Here is an 18,416-nt window from a genome sequence, read left to right as displayed (position 1 = left end):
GATGTTTAACCGACTGAGCCACCCACCCACCCCGGGAATACTTTTTTTAGAAAATCCAAACTTTTACAAAATAACGTTCATATTAAAGCTTGTTATTGTCAGTTTGTTATGGTTTTGTGTTAACCAAAGCTTTTATATTATTTACAGGTATGAATTGGTTTGTTAGTTATACAGTTGCGACCTGGTTTTTTTTTTTAATTCATTGATTTGCTTTTATGAAATTAGCAGTCATTAAGCAATATGAATAATGTAGTTTTAAAAACAAAATCCTTTAATGTCATTTATATATGTGGTTCTCCAGTAATTGAGACTTTAAAAATTGACATGTTTCTATTGAAATGTCATTTGATTTTTGGATTTCTGAAGTTGGCATCTTACCCTCTGAGGATTCTTAATATAATTCTTTCAATGTCTATCACTACCCAACTAAAATATCATGTTCTTTTTATTAAGCAGATGATTTTTATGTGTATTAGCAAAATCAAGTTTGACACATTCTTTTTCTGATATAGTATGATAGGTAGTCATGACCAGATCTGTAACAGTTTTTTACTTTTATATTCTAGGAAAAAGTATTGGGGGGCGTGGCCACAAAATTAGCGACTATTTTGAAGTAAGTTTATTGATAAATACCTCCAGTTCTTAATATTATTTTGGTATGGGCTGAAATAATTTCTTTGAAGTACAAGTTCAACATTTGATTATCTTTGTGATTAGAGCAGAGTGTCAGTACTATGTAATGTCCTGTCTTCCTAGGAACATTAAAATTTACTTTTATATTCATATATTCTTGTTGTAATTTTCAAAGTACTTCCTCACATACTTGCTTATATAACAGCCCAGGAGATAGGCACAGGAGATATTAGGGTTTCTATATTACAGATGAGGAAACTGAGGACCAGACATGTAAAGTAGCCTATTTAAAGTCAAATTCTAAATGGAAGTGCAAAGAGAGAACTTGAATAACCTCTAGTTTAGAATTGTTTCTGCTGTCAGTGCAGCCTTTATGGCACCATAGCAACATTTGAGCCCTGTAGATGGAAGTTAAATAATAGAAATGTGAATCTAAGAGCCCCTGAAAATAATAAATGTGATAAATTTAGATTCTTACCCAGTTTAGAATATTACCTTATTCTTTTACACAGAAATACTTTTGGCTACCAGTTTTACATTACAGTACATTAATATGATTGTTAAAACAACAAACATGATCTACTCAGTTGAAAAATGCTTATATTTACTTGAGTGTGAGAGCAGAATTTGCCAGTTAGGGGAAGGGCTGCATTAAAAGCTTTTTTTTTTTTTTTTTTTTTTTTTAACCATCCATTGTGTTTCTTAATTGGATTTACAGAATCTAAGGTAAAACTATTGCTGACCACGGTCTTGTATTGCTAACCTAGTGCTCTTTAGTTAAGGTCAGTCCCTCAGTGTTAATAAGAATCTTTGCCAAAGGTTGGATCAATTCAAATCAACAAATTTCGAGTCTGTTGAATATTCCTCATGTGCCACTAGTTCTGCTAGTCACTGTAGAGTAAAAAATAAATCAGACCAAGTCCCTAGGTTGCTGGAAGACATGCTAGGAGGTCCCCATCTCTGCTCTTCTCCTAAAACCCTGAGAGGAATCCAGTAGCAGTTTTCTCTTCCCATTCTTGGTAGAGAAGTGAGAAAGGCAGCTGTGGAATAGATTTGGAGGCTTCTCTTCATAGGCACCTAAGTCATGCACTGTAATTCATCTCATGCATGAAAGAAAGGATTGATTTTTATTAGATTTTGTGCTGTTAAACAGAAGAGACTTTGTCTGTGTAACTTTTTATATTAAGTGCTACAAACATTTGGATTTTTAACAGATCTAGAGAATGTTGATTCTGTTTTAAGATGGCTTATTACATTCACTAACTTCTACTTGTAAATATGTTAATTTGGGGGTGTTAGGGATTATACCCATTCAACAAACATTTATAAGGAACTATTAAAATTTGAAGGAAAAATAGTATATGTTCATTGTTGGGGAGGGGGGGAATTTTTGAGTCTGCTGCAGTAACAAATTAAAACCAGAATGTTAAAAAAAAATAAGGGTCTTTGCTAAACATAGTCTTTTCATATTCTTGTGATCAGTATTCTCTCTTTAGTCTTTTAGGACTTGGCTGTAACTAACCTTAGTTTTGCTTTTTCTTGACCCATTTAAATCACTACTGAATTTAATTTAAAAGACAATATATTTAAATTAATTATTAATATCATGTCTAAAATAACATCTGTCTAAACCTATTTTCATAAAGTGTCTTCTTTTTTTTCTTAGTACCAAGGTGGGAATGGCTCAAGTCCAGTAAGAGGCATACCTCCTGCGATCCGTTCTCCTCAAAATTCGCATTCACATTCCACTCCTTCCTCATCTGTAAGTTTTGACATGTGTAGGGAGTCTTAAATCTACTAACATATGTATGTATGTATACTGAATATCTTTTCATTGAGAACTTCTATATATATTTATTTGTATTTATCTTCTAAGAAAATTATTTTGTGAGGTAGGTTAAATTCTTTTTAATGATTTGATGCTGTTAGAACGTTATTTCTCAAAGTGAGATCCTTAAGTTAAAGATTTCCTGAATTGATTATATCCAAGAAGTAATGTTTCTATAAAAGAATGCTGTCAAACTTAGGGGACTACAATGAATACTCTTGTATTGGTCCATATTCAGTTACTGATTTCTAATTTCTAATTCTCTTAGAAATTAAATTTCTTAACCACTAAAGTGATAGCATGATTCCTTTCTAGACAAAGGTAGGCAGCCTTTAGCCTTGGACCATTTTATTTCAGCATAGGAGAAGAATCTTGGATCTAAAAATTATCTTACAACTTCTTGGTTTGTTTCTAGTGTATTTAAGTCCTAGTCCTTTTTATATGCATTGTTTTGCATATTGGATTTCATTTTTCCTTATCTTTCATTATATGAAAGTTTAATGTCTAACCAGAAAAGCAGTGTTGGCTCTCAGTAATTTAAAAATGAATTGAAGGTTTTTTAAAATCAAAGTATCTCTTATTTATTCAAATACCTTGTTTTTATTTCCAGTGTTCCCTTCTGGTCCTTGCTGGTAGACATATAATTAGTTGTATCTTACTTATTTTGTACCTTGGACACATTATATTGTAATATGCAAAATAAACTATAAGACTCAATAATTTTGAGTCGTAGTGATAGCAGTGATACAATGATATCTGTTTTCAATGATGTGTTTTAAAACTAGTCACTAGATAAACCATGAAACTCAACAGTAAATTGATATTATACTATATATGGGCATGCATTATTGTCCCTATTGATAAGAATTCTATATTAAGATCTTCTCAGTTTTACTTTTTGAGCCATCGTCATCTGTTTTTAATATTTTTGTTTTGAAATAATGTATTTGGCCTTGTTTAACAGATTGAAAGCATTAAAATGTTTTTGATGGTTCTAGGATATAAGCTTCTTGAGGGCAGGGAGTATATGGTTGTCTCTTTCATTGCACCTTTATGTAAGGGAGGGTACTCTAAAAATGAATGCTAACTGAATAAACAGTGATAAAAAGTTTTAAAAAGTCAATTATGTTTTAATTCAGTTATTATCCTGATAAAAACATAGGAGGTGTTAAGTAGTTGTTGCTGAGGAGAAGCCTATTTTCTTCTTGCTAATGTAAAAATTTTAATATTTTTTTTTAAGGTTCGACCGAATAGCCCTTCTCCTACTGCATTAGCTTTTGGGGACCACCCTATTTTACAACCAAAGCAGTTATCCTTTAAAATTACTCAGGTAAATAGTAATTGAAATTTCTTTGTGTGATTTGTAAGAAACTAGTGACTTATAAGAAACTTAGTATAATGTAGAAACTAGTGGACATAGTCATAAAGTAAAATTATACATCAAGAAAGCTAATTACTAGACAAAAAAGTAGTTTGTAGGGGGTGAGAAATTGAAACACCCAGTTTAGTATCAGCTTGTCCTTTGTTACATGCTGGTTAAATATGTAGATGTTTTGGGGCACCTGGGTGGCTCAGTCGGTTAAGTGTCTGACTCTTGATTTTAGTTCAGGTACATGATCTCATGGTTTGTGAGTTTGCGGTGCTGGCAGTGCGGAGCCTGCTTGGGATTCTTTCTCTCTCTCTCCCCCTCTCTCTCTGCCTCTCCCCTGCGCGCGTGCTCTCTCTCTCTCTCGCTCTCTCTTTCTCTCTCTCAAGATAAATAAACATTAAAAACTTTTTAAAAATATCTAGATGTTTAAGCATATTAAATAGAACAACCATAACATGTCAATTTTGTTTACTGATTTTTTTTTTTTGAACATACCATCCAAATAAATATAATCATCGTCTTCCTGAAGCTATTACATTTGTCATACGTGGACATAAAAGGTGTTCATTTTGGGTGTATGTATTTATATACATACATATATATGTATGTATATAAATTTATATATATATGTATAAATTTATATAATTTATATATAAATTTATAAAAATTATACATATATGATAAATAAATAAATATATAATAAATTAATAAATATATAATAAATTTATACATAAATTTATATATGTGCTATATACTTAAAATATTTGAAAATTGAATATTAGATATCTTTTATGCTTATTTGGTTTTATGAATTTTGATTACTAAGTTTTTCATTTTAACTTTTTACGTATGACAGTTTGGGGATGATACTGTCTCAAACCACAGGGATTTGAAGAGTAGATGTTTTTGCTTAGCCATCTTTATTACCCAATTTATTGCCATTAGACTTTTCTGTTAGGTCATGTGCAAATTGTTGCACATGCATCAAAACTTCAGGCTATTCATTGCTTTCAGTCAATGAATAGTTCATGAAAGTTTTTGCCATGTTCAAAAGTCAGCTAGAGTTGATAGCACAAAGCAGTGGTTATATTGAATTTTAATGAAGAACGTAACAATATTCTAAAACTTTTAGTAATCAGTCTTTTAAATATTTGTAACCTTGTAGAAGTTATACTTCTGAAGATATTAAAACTTAAAACTGTACTAAGACTTTTGGGATAACTTTTATGAACACAAACTCAAATATTTTCTTTGCTTTTTAGAATCAGAGTAAAATCTAGTTTATATTTGCATGCAGTGATATATATAATGAAGATAATCAAATAGTTTTCTTTCATTTAGACTGATCTCACAATGCTGAAATTAGCAGCATTAGAAAGTAATAAAAACCAGGACCTGGAAAAGAAGGAGGGTCGTATAGATGACTTGCTCAGGGTAAGTAATAAGTCATAGAGGGAAAATTGAGTGAATTATTTGGCAATAGTAAAAGTTGAGGAAATACTTAGCAACGTAAAAAAAATTCTATAGCTGAGAAGAATAAGCTTTTTCTGGTAGTTTTAAGTACATGAAAATAACTATTTTAAAGTGCAAATTATTAGTTCTTTAAATGTGAATTGAGAAACAGTTGGAGAAATAGAGGGAAGTTTATAAAATTTATTTTTATTTGATCAACTATCATAAGACAGATAGCCATTTTGTGTTAGTTTTAAGGGTGTAATTGATTTTGTCTTAAACCCTCTGATATTTGGTATTATATAAGATGAAGTAACTGCTGCAATCCTGTGAAATTTTTAATGGAAACCTTGCAAAAAGACACATCAGAAAGTATTATAATGTGAGTAAGGTATGAAGCAGTGGTTCTCACTCCATGATGCTCATTAGAATTACCAAATGGGAAAGGTGGGAGGCACTTTATAAAGGTGGCCATGCCTAAACTCCAACCTGAGGGGTTCTGATTAAGTTGATGTGAGGTCAGGGGTTCGGCATTGGTAGTTTTAAAAACTCCTCCAGATAATTATAATTTAAGCCAGCATTAAGAACTGGTGGTATAGAAACTCAGTGAAATCAACACCTGTGGTCTTAACCATAATGATCTATACGTTTGAAACTCCCAGCTTGCCTTTTCCTGATCCTATCCCAGTCACTTCTCACATCCCTTTACCATTACCTACTAAGTTTTGTATTTATTATGCCTTTGTGTTTCTTTATGGTTTTATCACATGTATCTATACATTCTTAACAACATATTTCAGGGTTTTTTTGAACTTTGCATAAAATTACGCTGAGGACACCTGGGTGGCTCAGTTGGTTGAGCGTCCGACTTCAGCTCAGGTCATTGTCTCATGGCTCATGGGTTCGAGTCCCGCGTTGGGTTGTGTGCTGACAGCTCAGAGCCTGGAGCCTGCTTCGGATTCTGTGTCTCCCTCCCTCTCTCTGCCATTCTCCCATTTGCTCCGTCTCTCTCACAAATATAAATAAAAACATTTTAAAAAAATTACGCTGTATGTACCCTTTTGCCCTGCTTGTTTTCACTAAACATTAAATGTGGAATTGTCATGTACTTTGTTTCATGTTATATAGTAAGGTTTTATATGAATATACCATAATACATCTTTTTGCTGTTGGTAGACATTTTGTTTCTACTTTTTTGCTAATACGAATGGTCCTGCTAACAACATTCTAATACATGTCTTCTAGCGCAAATGTGGAAAAATTTGTCTTACGTTATATGCTTAAGAGAGATGTGGCCAGAGTACATGGCATGCGCATCTTCAATTTTGCTTTATAATGATGCCAAATTTTTCCCAAAGTGGTTGGATTAGTTTACACTCCTACTGGCAGTGGGCAAGAAATAATCTTGGTGCTTATTATCTTTGTCAAGGCTTATTATAATCAGATATAAGAAATTTTTTTGGCCAATTTGATAGAGGGAAACAAGGTGTCTTTTATTGTGCATTCTCTTTTATCATCTTTTAAAATATTTATTAACTGTTTCTTCTGTGAAATAACTGATGTTTTTTGCTCATTTTTTCTTAGTGGGTTGCTATCTTTTTTTTATTGATGTCAGTTTCTTGTTGTTCATATATATTGATTTTCTCCCAGTGTGCAAATTGCCTCTTTATTTCTTCATGCTGTCTTTTGATGATTAGATGCATTTAAAAATTTTATATGATTAAGTACATCTTTTTGTTTGTAGTTTATGTTTGTACCAAGTTATTATCAAAGGTATACCGAAAGAACTAATTTTTTTTTTTAATTTCTAATATCATAAAGATATCCCTCTATATTTTCTTTTAAAACCTTTGTAGTCTGGGTTTTCAAGACAAGTTGTTAATCTCACTGGAATTTGTTTTTCGGTATGGTGTAAATAAGGTTTCATTTTATTTTCTTTCTATATAGATAATCAGTTGCCCAGCTCATTTAATTGAAACTCCACTCTTTCCTGCCAGTTCCGTCATGTAATCTATGTTCCATATACAAGTGGATCTATTTCTGTATTCTCTGCTGTGTTCCATGTTCTGTTTGTGTATTCCTACACTGGTATAGCATCTTTTATCATTTAGCAATTGCCTTTGTTAGTACCAGAGAACATAAACAGCAATAGTTTAAATGAGATACAATATTAGTTTTTGAGAGGAGAACAGAACTGGTTCTGTCATCACAGAACTGGTGATGTCTTCATAGTGTCTTATGGGATCTTGACTCCTTCAGTTTTTTATTCCTTTATCCTTAGTGTATGGCTTTTATCTTGAAGGTCATATCAAGGTGTAAAATATTTATTAGAGTCTCATAGTTACGATAGGTTAGCTAGGTACATATCAATCCAGAATAAAACGTAAGCTTTCGTTGCTAATAAAGAAAGAGAAAATGGATTTGGGTGATCATAATTGCTGTAGCTTTATATTAAATCTTGATTTGTGATTGAAGAAATATCCTTTCTTTTTCGCTATTTTTGGCCTTTTGTAGTTTTAGAGAAATGTTAGAATCAAATTTTGAACACACACACACACACACACACACACACACACACACACCACAGTTTGTTTGAATTGTGCCTAATGAGGAGGGTTTCTTGGTACTGACTTCCATTTGTGTTCCTCTGAGAATCTCTTTATTTTACCCTTTTCCTTGAAAAATAATTTTATTAGGTATATAATTTCAGATTGGTAGCTCTTTTCTCCTAGCATCTTCGATATATTATGTCTTTTGGCTTCTACCATGATTGGCCTAGAACTGTGGTTCTCAAAGTATGATTCCCAGACCAGAAGCATCAGCATCCTGTGGAATTTATTAGAAATAATTTTCAGGGGTGCCTGGGTGGCTCAGTCGGTTGAGCGTCTGGCTTCGGCTCAGGTCGTGATCTCACAGCTCATGAGTTCGAGCCCCGCGTCGGGCTCTGTGCTGACAGCTCGGAGCCTGGAGCCTGCTTCAAATTCTGTGCCTCCCTTTCTCTCTGCCCCAAACCACTCGCATTCTGTCTCTGTCTCTTTCAAAAATAAATAAGCATTAAAAAAAATTTTTTAAAGAAAGAAATAATTTTCAGACCCTACTCCAGACTGACTTATATAGAAACTTGGGGAGTGTGTCCCACCCAGCAGTCTGTATTCTAACAAGCCCTCCAGGTTATTCTGTCGTTATCCTAGACTAATCTGACTCATCTCCTGAGTTTATATAAAGGCTTTTGCATGAGCATATGGCTGCCTAGAAAGTCAGCAAAATGGGTATCTTATTGCCAAGAAAGATGGTGGAAATAGTTAGCTATTGGGTAGGCATCAGTAGTGTCAGCCCCAAGTTTAATGGAGAAAACAGTTTTATCAGTTACAAAAGATGGAAGAGAACTTACATTCATTTTTAAGTGTTATTCATTTTATATACATATATTTAGTTATTTTTAGCTAAGTGAGATAGATAGTATTGCCCCTATTTTAGAAATACAAAAGAAATAAACTAAGGTTCAGGTAACTGACTGAACTTAGCCAAGGTTATATACCTTAGGATGTGGATTTGAACCATGGAATATGGATACAAATTCCATGTACTTTTCACTGCACAGTTAAGCAACATTTAACGGTATTATGCCACAATAAGTAGATGTTGAAAAAAAAATTTTTAGTATCATACTCAAATCCTTAATTAACCCTTTCTTTTTATATACTTTATTCAGAATGTTAAAAATATTCATCAGTGTCTCATATACACAAATTCTAGACCTTTTCCATTTTCTCCTTATTTTGTAGGCTAATTGTGATCTCAGACGGCAAATAGATGAACAACAAAAATTACTTGAAAAATACAAAGAACGATTAAATAAGTGCATATCAATGAGCAAAAAACTGCTTATTGAAAAGGTAGGTGATTTGTTTCCTTTTCATTCCGCTTGACCCCTTTTTTGCCTTGTACAGTTTTAAATTTTAAATAAATAAAATTGATGATATTTTCCTTCTCCTTCCAGAGTACGCAAGAAAAACTGTCAAGCCGAGAGAAGAGTATGCAAGACAGATTACGCCTTGGGCACTTCACAACAGTTAGACATGGTGCTTCATTTACTGAACAATGGACAGATGGTTTTGCGTTTCAGAATCTCGTGAAGTTAGTCATTCTTACATTTTAAATAATGTAGTGTTCCTTTGAGTTTTTATTACTTGCAAAGATTGTACATTTGGAATTGTGTTCTACATCTACTCCTTACTATTTGAAATCACAGAATTTAGTACATTTGAAAGGAACATAAAACACAAGTATTACAATTTCAGCTTTAGCAAATTTCTTGATTAGTTAGCATTCATCCATACAGCATGATGTATTATTCTAAACATGACTTTCCAAAATATAAACTGACCTTCCAGCTTTATAGATGATTTGGGAGGGAACTGTAATTGTCATTGGAAGATTTACATCTATATGTATACATATCTTGGGATTTGCCTACTTAGCTTTTTCCCCCCATTCTCCAATCCTTACTTTAGTCTTAGTATTCAGCCCTTGTCTGCTCTCTGTTCCTATGGAAAAGACAAGAACTTTTTCTGTTCTGTTTTAGATACAATAATTCTAAATCAGTTGAACTGAACATGTGGCTTTAGTGTTTCTGAGGTAAACTTTAAAACAGAGAAGTTATTGAGTTTAGATGATTGACTCTGTTAAGAAGCCAAGACCTATGCTGCCCCCCCCCTTTTTTTTTTGCCGGAAAAAATTTAAAACCTGCAAAGCAGGAGTAGTGGCAGCATCTACATCAGATTTCCTAGAACTCGTTCAGTTATGTGCAAAATGGAGGCAAAGCTGTATCTCCCGTATTATATAAACATCGCTGTTTTAAACACTGGTTCCCAGGACTTAGCACAGAATGGCCTTCTCTATCTCAGTTGATTTCTTCAGCTTTTGTTCAGCACCAGCTGTGCTGGGTGAAAGGTGTACCATAATGAAGGATGTTGTTCTTGTGATGCTAGAGATTTTGGCTTTTAATTCTGTGGATAATATGGAGCTATTAAAGGTTTGTCTGTAGTGTGTGTGGTCAGAATTGAGTTTTAGAAAGATAACTCATGATAATATGGGAATGTTGGAAAGAAGATAAATTGTTGACAGCTAAGATGGGAAGAGGTCTCCAAATGAAAGATGATTAGGTTTGAGCTAAAATATTGACAGTGAAACTAGAGATACGTTTGAGGTAGAAACCATGATTTTTGAGTATTTTAAAAGCAAGAACCTCAGCTGCTAAACCCAGACCTACAGTTGTCCTGGTAATGAATAAAATAAGTTACAGTGTATAACCTTAAATATAAATCTAAAACACAAGCTCTGTTAGTAGTTAAAATTTCTTCACTGAGCTATCAAAAAAGAGCAAAATTGGGGCTTCCGGGTTGGTGAACACGTGGAAGTCTGGGGAGAGTGGTGCAAATGGAGAGGGCGTTGGAAGCTCTGTGCCCTTCCCTTGTGCCTTGCCCTATGCACCTCTTCAGTCTGGCTGTTCTTGCTTTGTGCCTTTTTATGATAAGTAAGTAATCTAGTTTTTAAAAAATTACTTGCATTTCTTGAATTGAGGGCCTACTGTGTATTTTTATACATACCTTATATCAAGTTACTTATCAGTGTGTATCAAGTAGTTTATCAGTGATAGAACCCAAAGTAGTTGACAGATAAGAGAAATAAATATTAGTAATGTTAAATTAATCTCTAAAATGTGTAGTCATTCCTGAATAATCAGATATTTGCTATATATTCATTCCAGTAATTCTTTACTTTCCGTTAGGATTTTGATCAGTAGGGTTATTGCTGTTTATTTTCATTTATAACATCTTGATTGTGTTCTTTTTTTTTTTTTTATATATATATGAAATTTATTGTCAAATTGGTTTCCATACAACACCCAGTGCTCATCCCAAAAGGTGCCCTCCTCAATACCCATCACCCACCCTCTCCTCCCTCCCACCCCCCATCAACCCTCAGTTTGTTCTCAGTTCTCAACAGTCTCTTATGCTTTGGCTCTCTCCCACTCTAACCTCTTTTTTTTTTTTTTTCCTTCCCCTCCCCCATGGGTTCCTGTTAAGTTTCTCAGGATCCACATAAGAGTGAAACCATATGGTATCTGTCTTTCTCTGTATGGCTTATTTCACTTAGCATCACACTCTCCAGTTCCATCCACGTTGCTACAAAAGGCCATATTTCATTTTTTCTCATTGCCACATAGTACTCCATTGTGTATATAAACCACAATTTCTTTATCCATTCATCAGTTGATGGACATTTAGGCTCTTTCCATAATTTGGCTATTGTTGAGAGTGCTGCTATGAACATTGGGGTACAAGTGCCCCTATGCATCAGTACTCCTGTGTCCCTTGGATAAATTCCTAGCAGTGCTATTGCTGGGTCATAGGGTAGGTCTATTTTTAATTTTCTGAGGAACCTCCACACTGCTTTCCAGAGCGGCTGCACCAATTTGCATTCCCACCAACAGTGCAAGAGGGTTCCCGTTTCTCCACATCCTCTCCAGCATCTATAGTCTCCTGATTTGTTCATTTTGGCCACTCTGACTGGCGTGAGGTGATACCTGAGTGTGGTTTTGATTTGTATTTCCCTGATAAGGAGCGACGCTGAACATCTTTTCATGTGCCTGTTGGCCATCCGCATGTCTTCTTTAGAGAAGTGTCTATTCATGTTTTCTGCCCATTTCTTCACTGGGTTATTTGCTTTTCGGGTGTGGAGTTTGGTGAGCTCTTTATAGATTTTGGATACTAGCCCTTTGTCCGATATGTCATTTGCAAATATCTTTTCCCATTCCGTGGGTTGCCTTTTAGTTTTGTTGGTTGTTTCCTTTGCTGTGCAGAAGCTTTTTATCTTCATAAGGTCCCAGTAATTCACTTTTGCTTTTAATTCCCTTGCCTTTGGGGATGTGTCGAGTAAGAGATTGCTACGGCTGAGGTCAGAGAGGTCTTTTTCTGCTTTCTCCTCTAAGGTTTTGATGGTTTCCTGTCTCACATTCAGGTCCTTTATCCATTTTGAGTTTATTTTTGTGAATGGTGTGAGAAAGTGGTCTAGTTTCAACCTTCTGCATGTTGCTGTCCAGTTCTCCCAGCACCATTTGTTAAAGAGACTGTCTTTTTTCCATTGGATGTTCTTTCCTGCTTTGTCAAAGATGAGTTGGCCATACGTTTGTGGGTCTAGTTCTGGGGTTTCTGTTCTATTCCATTGGTCTATGTGTCTGTTTTTGTGCCATTGATTGTGTTCTAAAGTAGCTTTAAAAGTTAACTTTTTAAATAAGTTATTCCTACTTCCAAATGGAAACTGGATTAAAGTCCTGTTCTAGCTTTGCTATTCTTGAATTTTCTCCACCCTTTTACTCTTCTCTGTGGGTGGTTAGTGATTCTTTCATTCTGGTCATATTCTACTACCATCTGGCTAGAACCATAGGAAAAGGCAGTGTGCATGAAGTCAGTTTTGCATCAGCAGAGTAGAAGTTCTGTAGTTCTGGTTTGAGTGGGGGTGGGGAGCCAAGGAATTGAAACATTTGTCTTGTTTTAAATCTTAGTCTTATAACCATGTAGCGTTTTTAAAACTTTTTCTTAGCGTGTTGAGGTGACCTAAAAGGGAACCGGTTACTTTGAGAACAAGTTTGCCTGGGCGGCTCTGTCAGTTAAGCATCCAACTTTGGCTCAGCTCTTGATCTCACGGTTCATGGGTTCAAGCCCTGCGTTTTGGGCTCTGCTGACAGCTCAGAGCCTGGAGCCTGCTTCGGTTTCTGTGTTTCCCTCTTTCTCTGCCCCTCCCCCATCTCAAAAATAAACGTTAAAAAAAAAAAGCTTCACTGTTAACCTACTCTTGCTCTGGTCAGATTGCTGAAATCTCTAACATGTGTTTTTATAGTAGACATGATATTTAGTAGTTTTTTACAATTAGTAAGCTTTAGATTCTTGAATGGGAAACAGTAATATTTATTTACTTTTATTAATTGCTCATTCTTTAAAGCCATGCTAATTTTTGTTTCCTTCAGGTAGTGAAAATTTCCTCTTTCTTCATAAATGTCTTAAACTGTGTGTGTCGGGGCGGGGTGGGGGGCAGAGAGAAAGAGAGAGCAGTCGTGGGTGTGCATGTGGGGAGAGGGAGAGAGAGACTCTCAAGCAGGCGCCATGCTCAGCGCAGAGCCCGATGCAGGGCTTCATCCCACAACCCTGGGATCATGACCTGAGCAGAAATCAAGCATCAGATAGTCAGATGCTTAATTGACTGAGCCACCCAGGCTCACCTCTTCTTAAATTTCTCATATTCAGATCAATTTTTGTTTCAAGATAGCACTTGCACATTCCCCAAATCTTCTTAACAGAGATAAAGTTAGAAAATAACACTTTATTAAATTAATATTTGTGGAATGCAAACTGGTGCAGCCACTCTGGAAAACAGTATGGAGTTTCCTCAAGAAATTAAAAATAGAACCACCCTACGACCCAGCAATTGCACAACTAGGTGTTTATCCAGGGGATGCAGGTGTGCTGTTTCGAAGGGACACGTGCACCCCAGTGTATATAGCAGTGCTATTGACAATAGCCAAAGTATGGAAAGAGCCCAAATGTCCATCAACGGATGATGGCAATAAAAAAGAATGAAATCTTGCCATTTGCAACTAGGTGGATGGAACTAGAGGGTATTGTGCGACATTAGTCAGAAAAGACAAGTATATGGCTTCATTCATATGAGGACTTTAAGATACAAAACAGATGAATATAAGGGAAGGGAAGCAAAAATAATATAAAAACAGGGAGGGGGACAAAACATAAGAGACTCTTAAATACAGAGAACAAACAGGGTTGCTGGAGGGGTTGGGGGGGGGGATGGGCTAAATTATGGATAAGGGGCATTAAGGAATCTACTCCTGATATCATTGTTGCACCGTGTGCTAACATAGATGTAAATTATAAAAAAATAAATACATTATGGAAAATAAATAATATTACACATTTAAAAAATTCATATTTGGGGCGCCTGGGTGGTGCAGTCGGTTGGGCGTCCGACTTCAGCTCAGGCCACAATCTCGCGGTCCGTGAGTTCGAGCCCCGCGTCGGGCGCTGGGCTGATGGCTCAGAGCCTGGAGCCTGTTTCCGATTCTGTGTCTCCCTCTCTCTCTGCCCCTCCCCCGTTCGTGCTCTGTCTCTCTCTGTCCCAAAAATAAATAAACGTTGGAAAAAAAAATTGATATTTGTCTTTTGTAAGTTTTTCTACAAACAGTAAGTGATCAGATGCATGTTTAAAATATACTCCGTGCTTACCTCTGTTCTTTTTTTAATAGCCCATTTATGTCATTCAGCAAATATTTACTGAATACCTAGTATGTGCTGATTATTGTGGTCGCACCAGAGATACATACAATAGGGTAGAAAATAGATGCAGTCTCTGTTCTCATGGAGTAATGTAGTCTAACTAGAGACATTCTAATCAAATGTCTGTAGGATTGATGCTTATTAGAAAGAAGGAAGCGGAGATCTACAAGCTACCATGAGATTATATATGGCAACACAGCTTTCCCTAGTTCACGGGATTTAGGAAATTTAGAAATGAATGCTTCAAATTAGACCTAGAAAGTGAGTACAAGTTAGTTCAGAAAGGTGGAACCATAATTTATGTTTATGTTATATGATTTGTTAAATGATTTTTTCATGTTTATTAACGTATTTTCATCTTTTAACTGTGAAGAGTAAACAAAAAGTAAATACGGTTTTTTACATTTATTTTTATACAGGCAACAAGAATGGGTGAATCAGCAAAGGGAAGATATTGAAAGGCAAAGGAAACTTCTAGCCAAGCGCAAACCTCCCACAGCTAATAATTCTCAGGCACCCTCTACCAATTCTGAACCAAAACAAAGGAAAAACAAAGCAGTCAATGGAGCAGAGAATGATCCCTTTGTTAGACCAAATTTACCACAACTGTAAGCCTCCATTTTAACTTTTTTTTTAATTGTTGCCAATGAGCATGAATGTTTGTGATAGATGTTATTTGTAGTTAAACTAATACTTAAATACTAAAAGTAGTTATGGCCAGGAATGAAGGCAGTATTGAAATTTATGACTAAATTAATAATCTCCAGATATCTGAATTCTGCCTTTGTAAGTGGAGATTTATTAATCCTCTTTTAAAGTAGAGATTTAGGTAGCTAAGAGGAAACTGGAATCCACTCTTTCTTCATGTCTGAATGATAGAGTCAGTTATCAGTTTTGATTATTTCAATTCAGTGTTTCCATTAATGTTCCTTTTTCTGAGAAAATGTTAAGTAATATAACTGACGTATTTTTTTAACCTGTGAAAGCAATACGTTGGTAAGTTGTAGGTATTGTTTATTCCCTTCCTGCTTTTACTTATTTTCTGAATTTTCTGCATTAATGATGAATTTATAGTTCAAGGGACAAAGACATTTTTAAATCATTAAATGCTTATGATAGAAAACTGGGAAAATATGAAAACATAATAAAACAATATAGACCATGATCCCATCCCACAGAGAAGACCATTTTTAAAACGGTCTTCTATAATTTTTCTATAATTTCTATATTTCTATATAGAAATTTCTATAATTTTTCTGTTCTGCAGGAACTTAAGTTTATGAGTAGAAAATACACACCCACCCATCCCCGTTTGATATTTTTCTGTGGATGTATTCTTTCTCTCCTTTGTTGGAAGGTCGTGTTTCACTTATGCTTTGATTCCCATCCCTGGCCACATGAGGGAGCTCTTCTATCTGATACTCCTTTATCTTACATCGTTGACTTTGTTCTTTACTGATTCCTTCCTTTTAGAAAACAAAATGAAACAAAAAACTCTGCTGCCATTATATATCTCTACCCTCGTCTCCATATTCTGTCATCATTATTAACCAGGTTTCCCAAAAGACTTACTTGGGCCAGTCTCTTCTGCCTCAACTTCTCTTTTGTCCTTTCTTAAGTGAAATTGCCTTTTAAACATTATCTTTTTGATGCTCAGTGTCCTAGACATTTGAGTCTTTAACTTGGCAACGTTGAATATTGTTGACTTCTTATTTTTTCCCAGTTCTCTTTCTTGCCTATTTCTTTTGAAATACCTTGTTATCCTAATTTTCATTTTAACTCTTCTGGCTCATCTTCTCAGTCTCTTCTGTGGACATTATTTACTCTACCAGTTTGTAAAATGTAGGTGTTTTAAGGATCTGTCTTGGCCATCTTACTTCCTCCCCTACATATTCTTGAAAACTAGCTACTCTTAGAATTTCAGTTACCACATACATGCTACTGACATCCAAGATTTGATCTCCAGTACACTTTTCTCTTGAGTATTAAATATTTGTATCTCAGTTTTGAATGTCATATCCTTGCATAGTTGATATTGGTACTTCAGTGCTTCACAGGAACCTCTAATGCAGCCTTTTCAAAACCATATTTACTAAAAACACAAAACATTTATTGTTATTCCCATTCTAGTCTGTCTGTTTCTGTCTACACACACACATCCACATCCACACCCCTTGCCTTTTCCTGTGTTCTGTTAGTAAATTGTATTAACATTCTCTAAGTTTCACATGCCAAATTTTGATTATCATCCTTAATATTATAGATCAAGATTCCATTTATTTTTCTTTATTATTTTTCATCAAAAATAGGTGATAATTTTTCAAATTCCATCTCAAAATCTACCTCCATCTTCAAGCCTTTCCTGATTGGGGGGCAGCAGAGGGCTTTTGTAAATTGGAATTGAAACGTTCAGCTATTGATATTTTTTTAAATTTAGCAAACGGTTAACTTTTTGTAAATCAGTAAATTTGTTGCTTGATAAAAGGTAGTGGGTAGAAAAGTGGTTATATAGAATACAGTATGTGTTAGCTTTAACCCCACTCCTGTAAGACACTAGTCCTTCCAGATCTCAATTATATCCACCTATGCAAGTCCCCACTGACACCATTCTAACTCAGGTTAGTCATCTCTTACTTGGGTTATTTTTTACCCCTACCTCTCCTTTCAACATTGGTCCAGCAATCCAATTCGTTTTCATTTTGCAATCAGAATCATTTTTGCAAAATACGATCCTTTCGTTCTCTTCCTTATCACCCTAACATAGCTTTCTGTTACTTGAATGATAAAATCCAAAAGTCCCAAGATGACTATTTAAAAAAATTTTTTTTAAGTTTATTTATTTATTTTGAGAAAGAGAGAGCATAAACAGGGGAGGGGCAGAGGGAGAGAATCCCAGGCAGGCCCCACACTGTCAGCATGGAGCCTGATGTGGGGCTCCATCCCACAAACTGTGAGATCATGACCTGAGCCAAAATCGAGAGTTGGATGCTTAACCACCCGAGCCACCGGGCTAAGATGGATGCGTCACCGCCCTAAGAGGACTTCTTCAGAGCACTTTTCCATTGGATATTCTCTCCTGCTTTGTTGAAGATCAGTTGGCCATAATTTTGTGGGTCCATTTCTGGGTTCTCTGTTCTGTTTCATTGATCTGAATGTCTGTTTTTGTGCCACAGAGCACCTTGATCTGGCATCTTCTGACCACTCTAGCCTCATCTTTTGTCGTTAACTGTTGCCTACCCTTCACTGCCGACTTTCAAACTCCAAACCATTCTTTTAATTTCTGTTCGTTTAAATCCCATGCCTAGGTATTTCCTCCTAAAAGCTTTTCCTTGATCCCTGAAGAATAGGAGTTAATGATCACTGTAAGGTAAAGTGATAGTGCCCTCTGTCTCTTCAGTCACAGCATCACCATTCACTCAGTTAATGACACTAGAAATATTGTAGATGTTTCCCTTTGCCTCATTCTCTGTGTCTGTTTCTATGGCGTCTTGGTATTTGTCCATCATTGCCACCATCTTAGTATTGAACCTCATCTCTTTTTTTTTTAACCTAGATTACTGTTAAAATTGATTCTCTTCATGTCAGTTTCACCTTTAACCTCCTTCACTGGCTTTAACATAAAATTCACCCTCATGAAGGACTCTTTGTAGGCCTTCTTATTTTTCTCATTTTTCTCTTTCACTTCACTCCCAATATCTGCCTTCTGCATCTTACGTTAAACTCTTTTAGTTCTCTAAATGGGTTGAGCTTTCTTGTTTCTGTGCCTTCGTACATCTTGTTCTTT

The 18,416-nt window shown here is 35.3% G+C and overlaps 1 protein-coding gene across 2 annotated transcripts in view; it reads left to right on the top strand.

Annotated features, from left to right (window-relative positions):
- TLK1 (tousled like kinase 1) overlaps window positions 1-18,416 on the top strand; it is a 197,692-nt gene that overhangs the window by 133,879 nt on the left and 45,397 nt on the right. For both annotated transcript variants that reach the window (XM_086718881.1, XM_086718880.1), the window contains exons 5-11: window positions 567-613; window positions 2,300-2,395; window positions 3,702-3,791; window positions 5,172-5,264; window positions 9,068-9,178; window positions 9,283-9,419; window positions 15,052-15,240. In XM_086718881.1, the coding sequence (XP_086575007.1) occupies window positions 567-613; window positions 2,300-2,395; window positions 3,702-3,791; window positions 5,172-5,264; window positions 9,068-9,178; window positions 9,283-9,419; window positions 15,052-15,240 (763 nt within the window). The remainder of the gene's footprint in view (window positions 1-566; window positions 614-2,299; window positions 2,396-3,701; window positions 3,792-5,171; window positions 5,265-9,067; window positions 9,179-9,282; window positions 9,420-15,051; window positions 15,241-18,416) is intronic.

The sequence above is a fragment of the Puma concolor genome, chromosome C1 (assembly GCF_028749965.1).
Source record: "Puma concolor isolate L17-30 chromosome C1, mPumCon1.1.hap2, whole genome shotgun sequence".
Taxonomy (NCBI): Eukaryota; Metazoa; Chordata; class Mammalia; order Carnivora; family Felidae; genus Puma; species Puma concolor.
The sequence above is the reverse complement of the archived record's forward strand: the minus strand, read 5'-3'. Positions and strand labels throughout refer to the sequence as shown.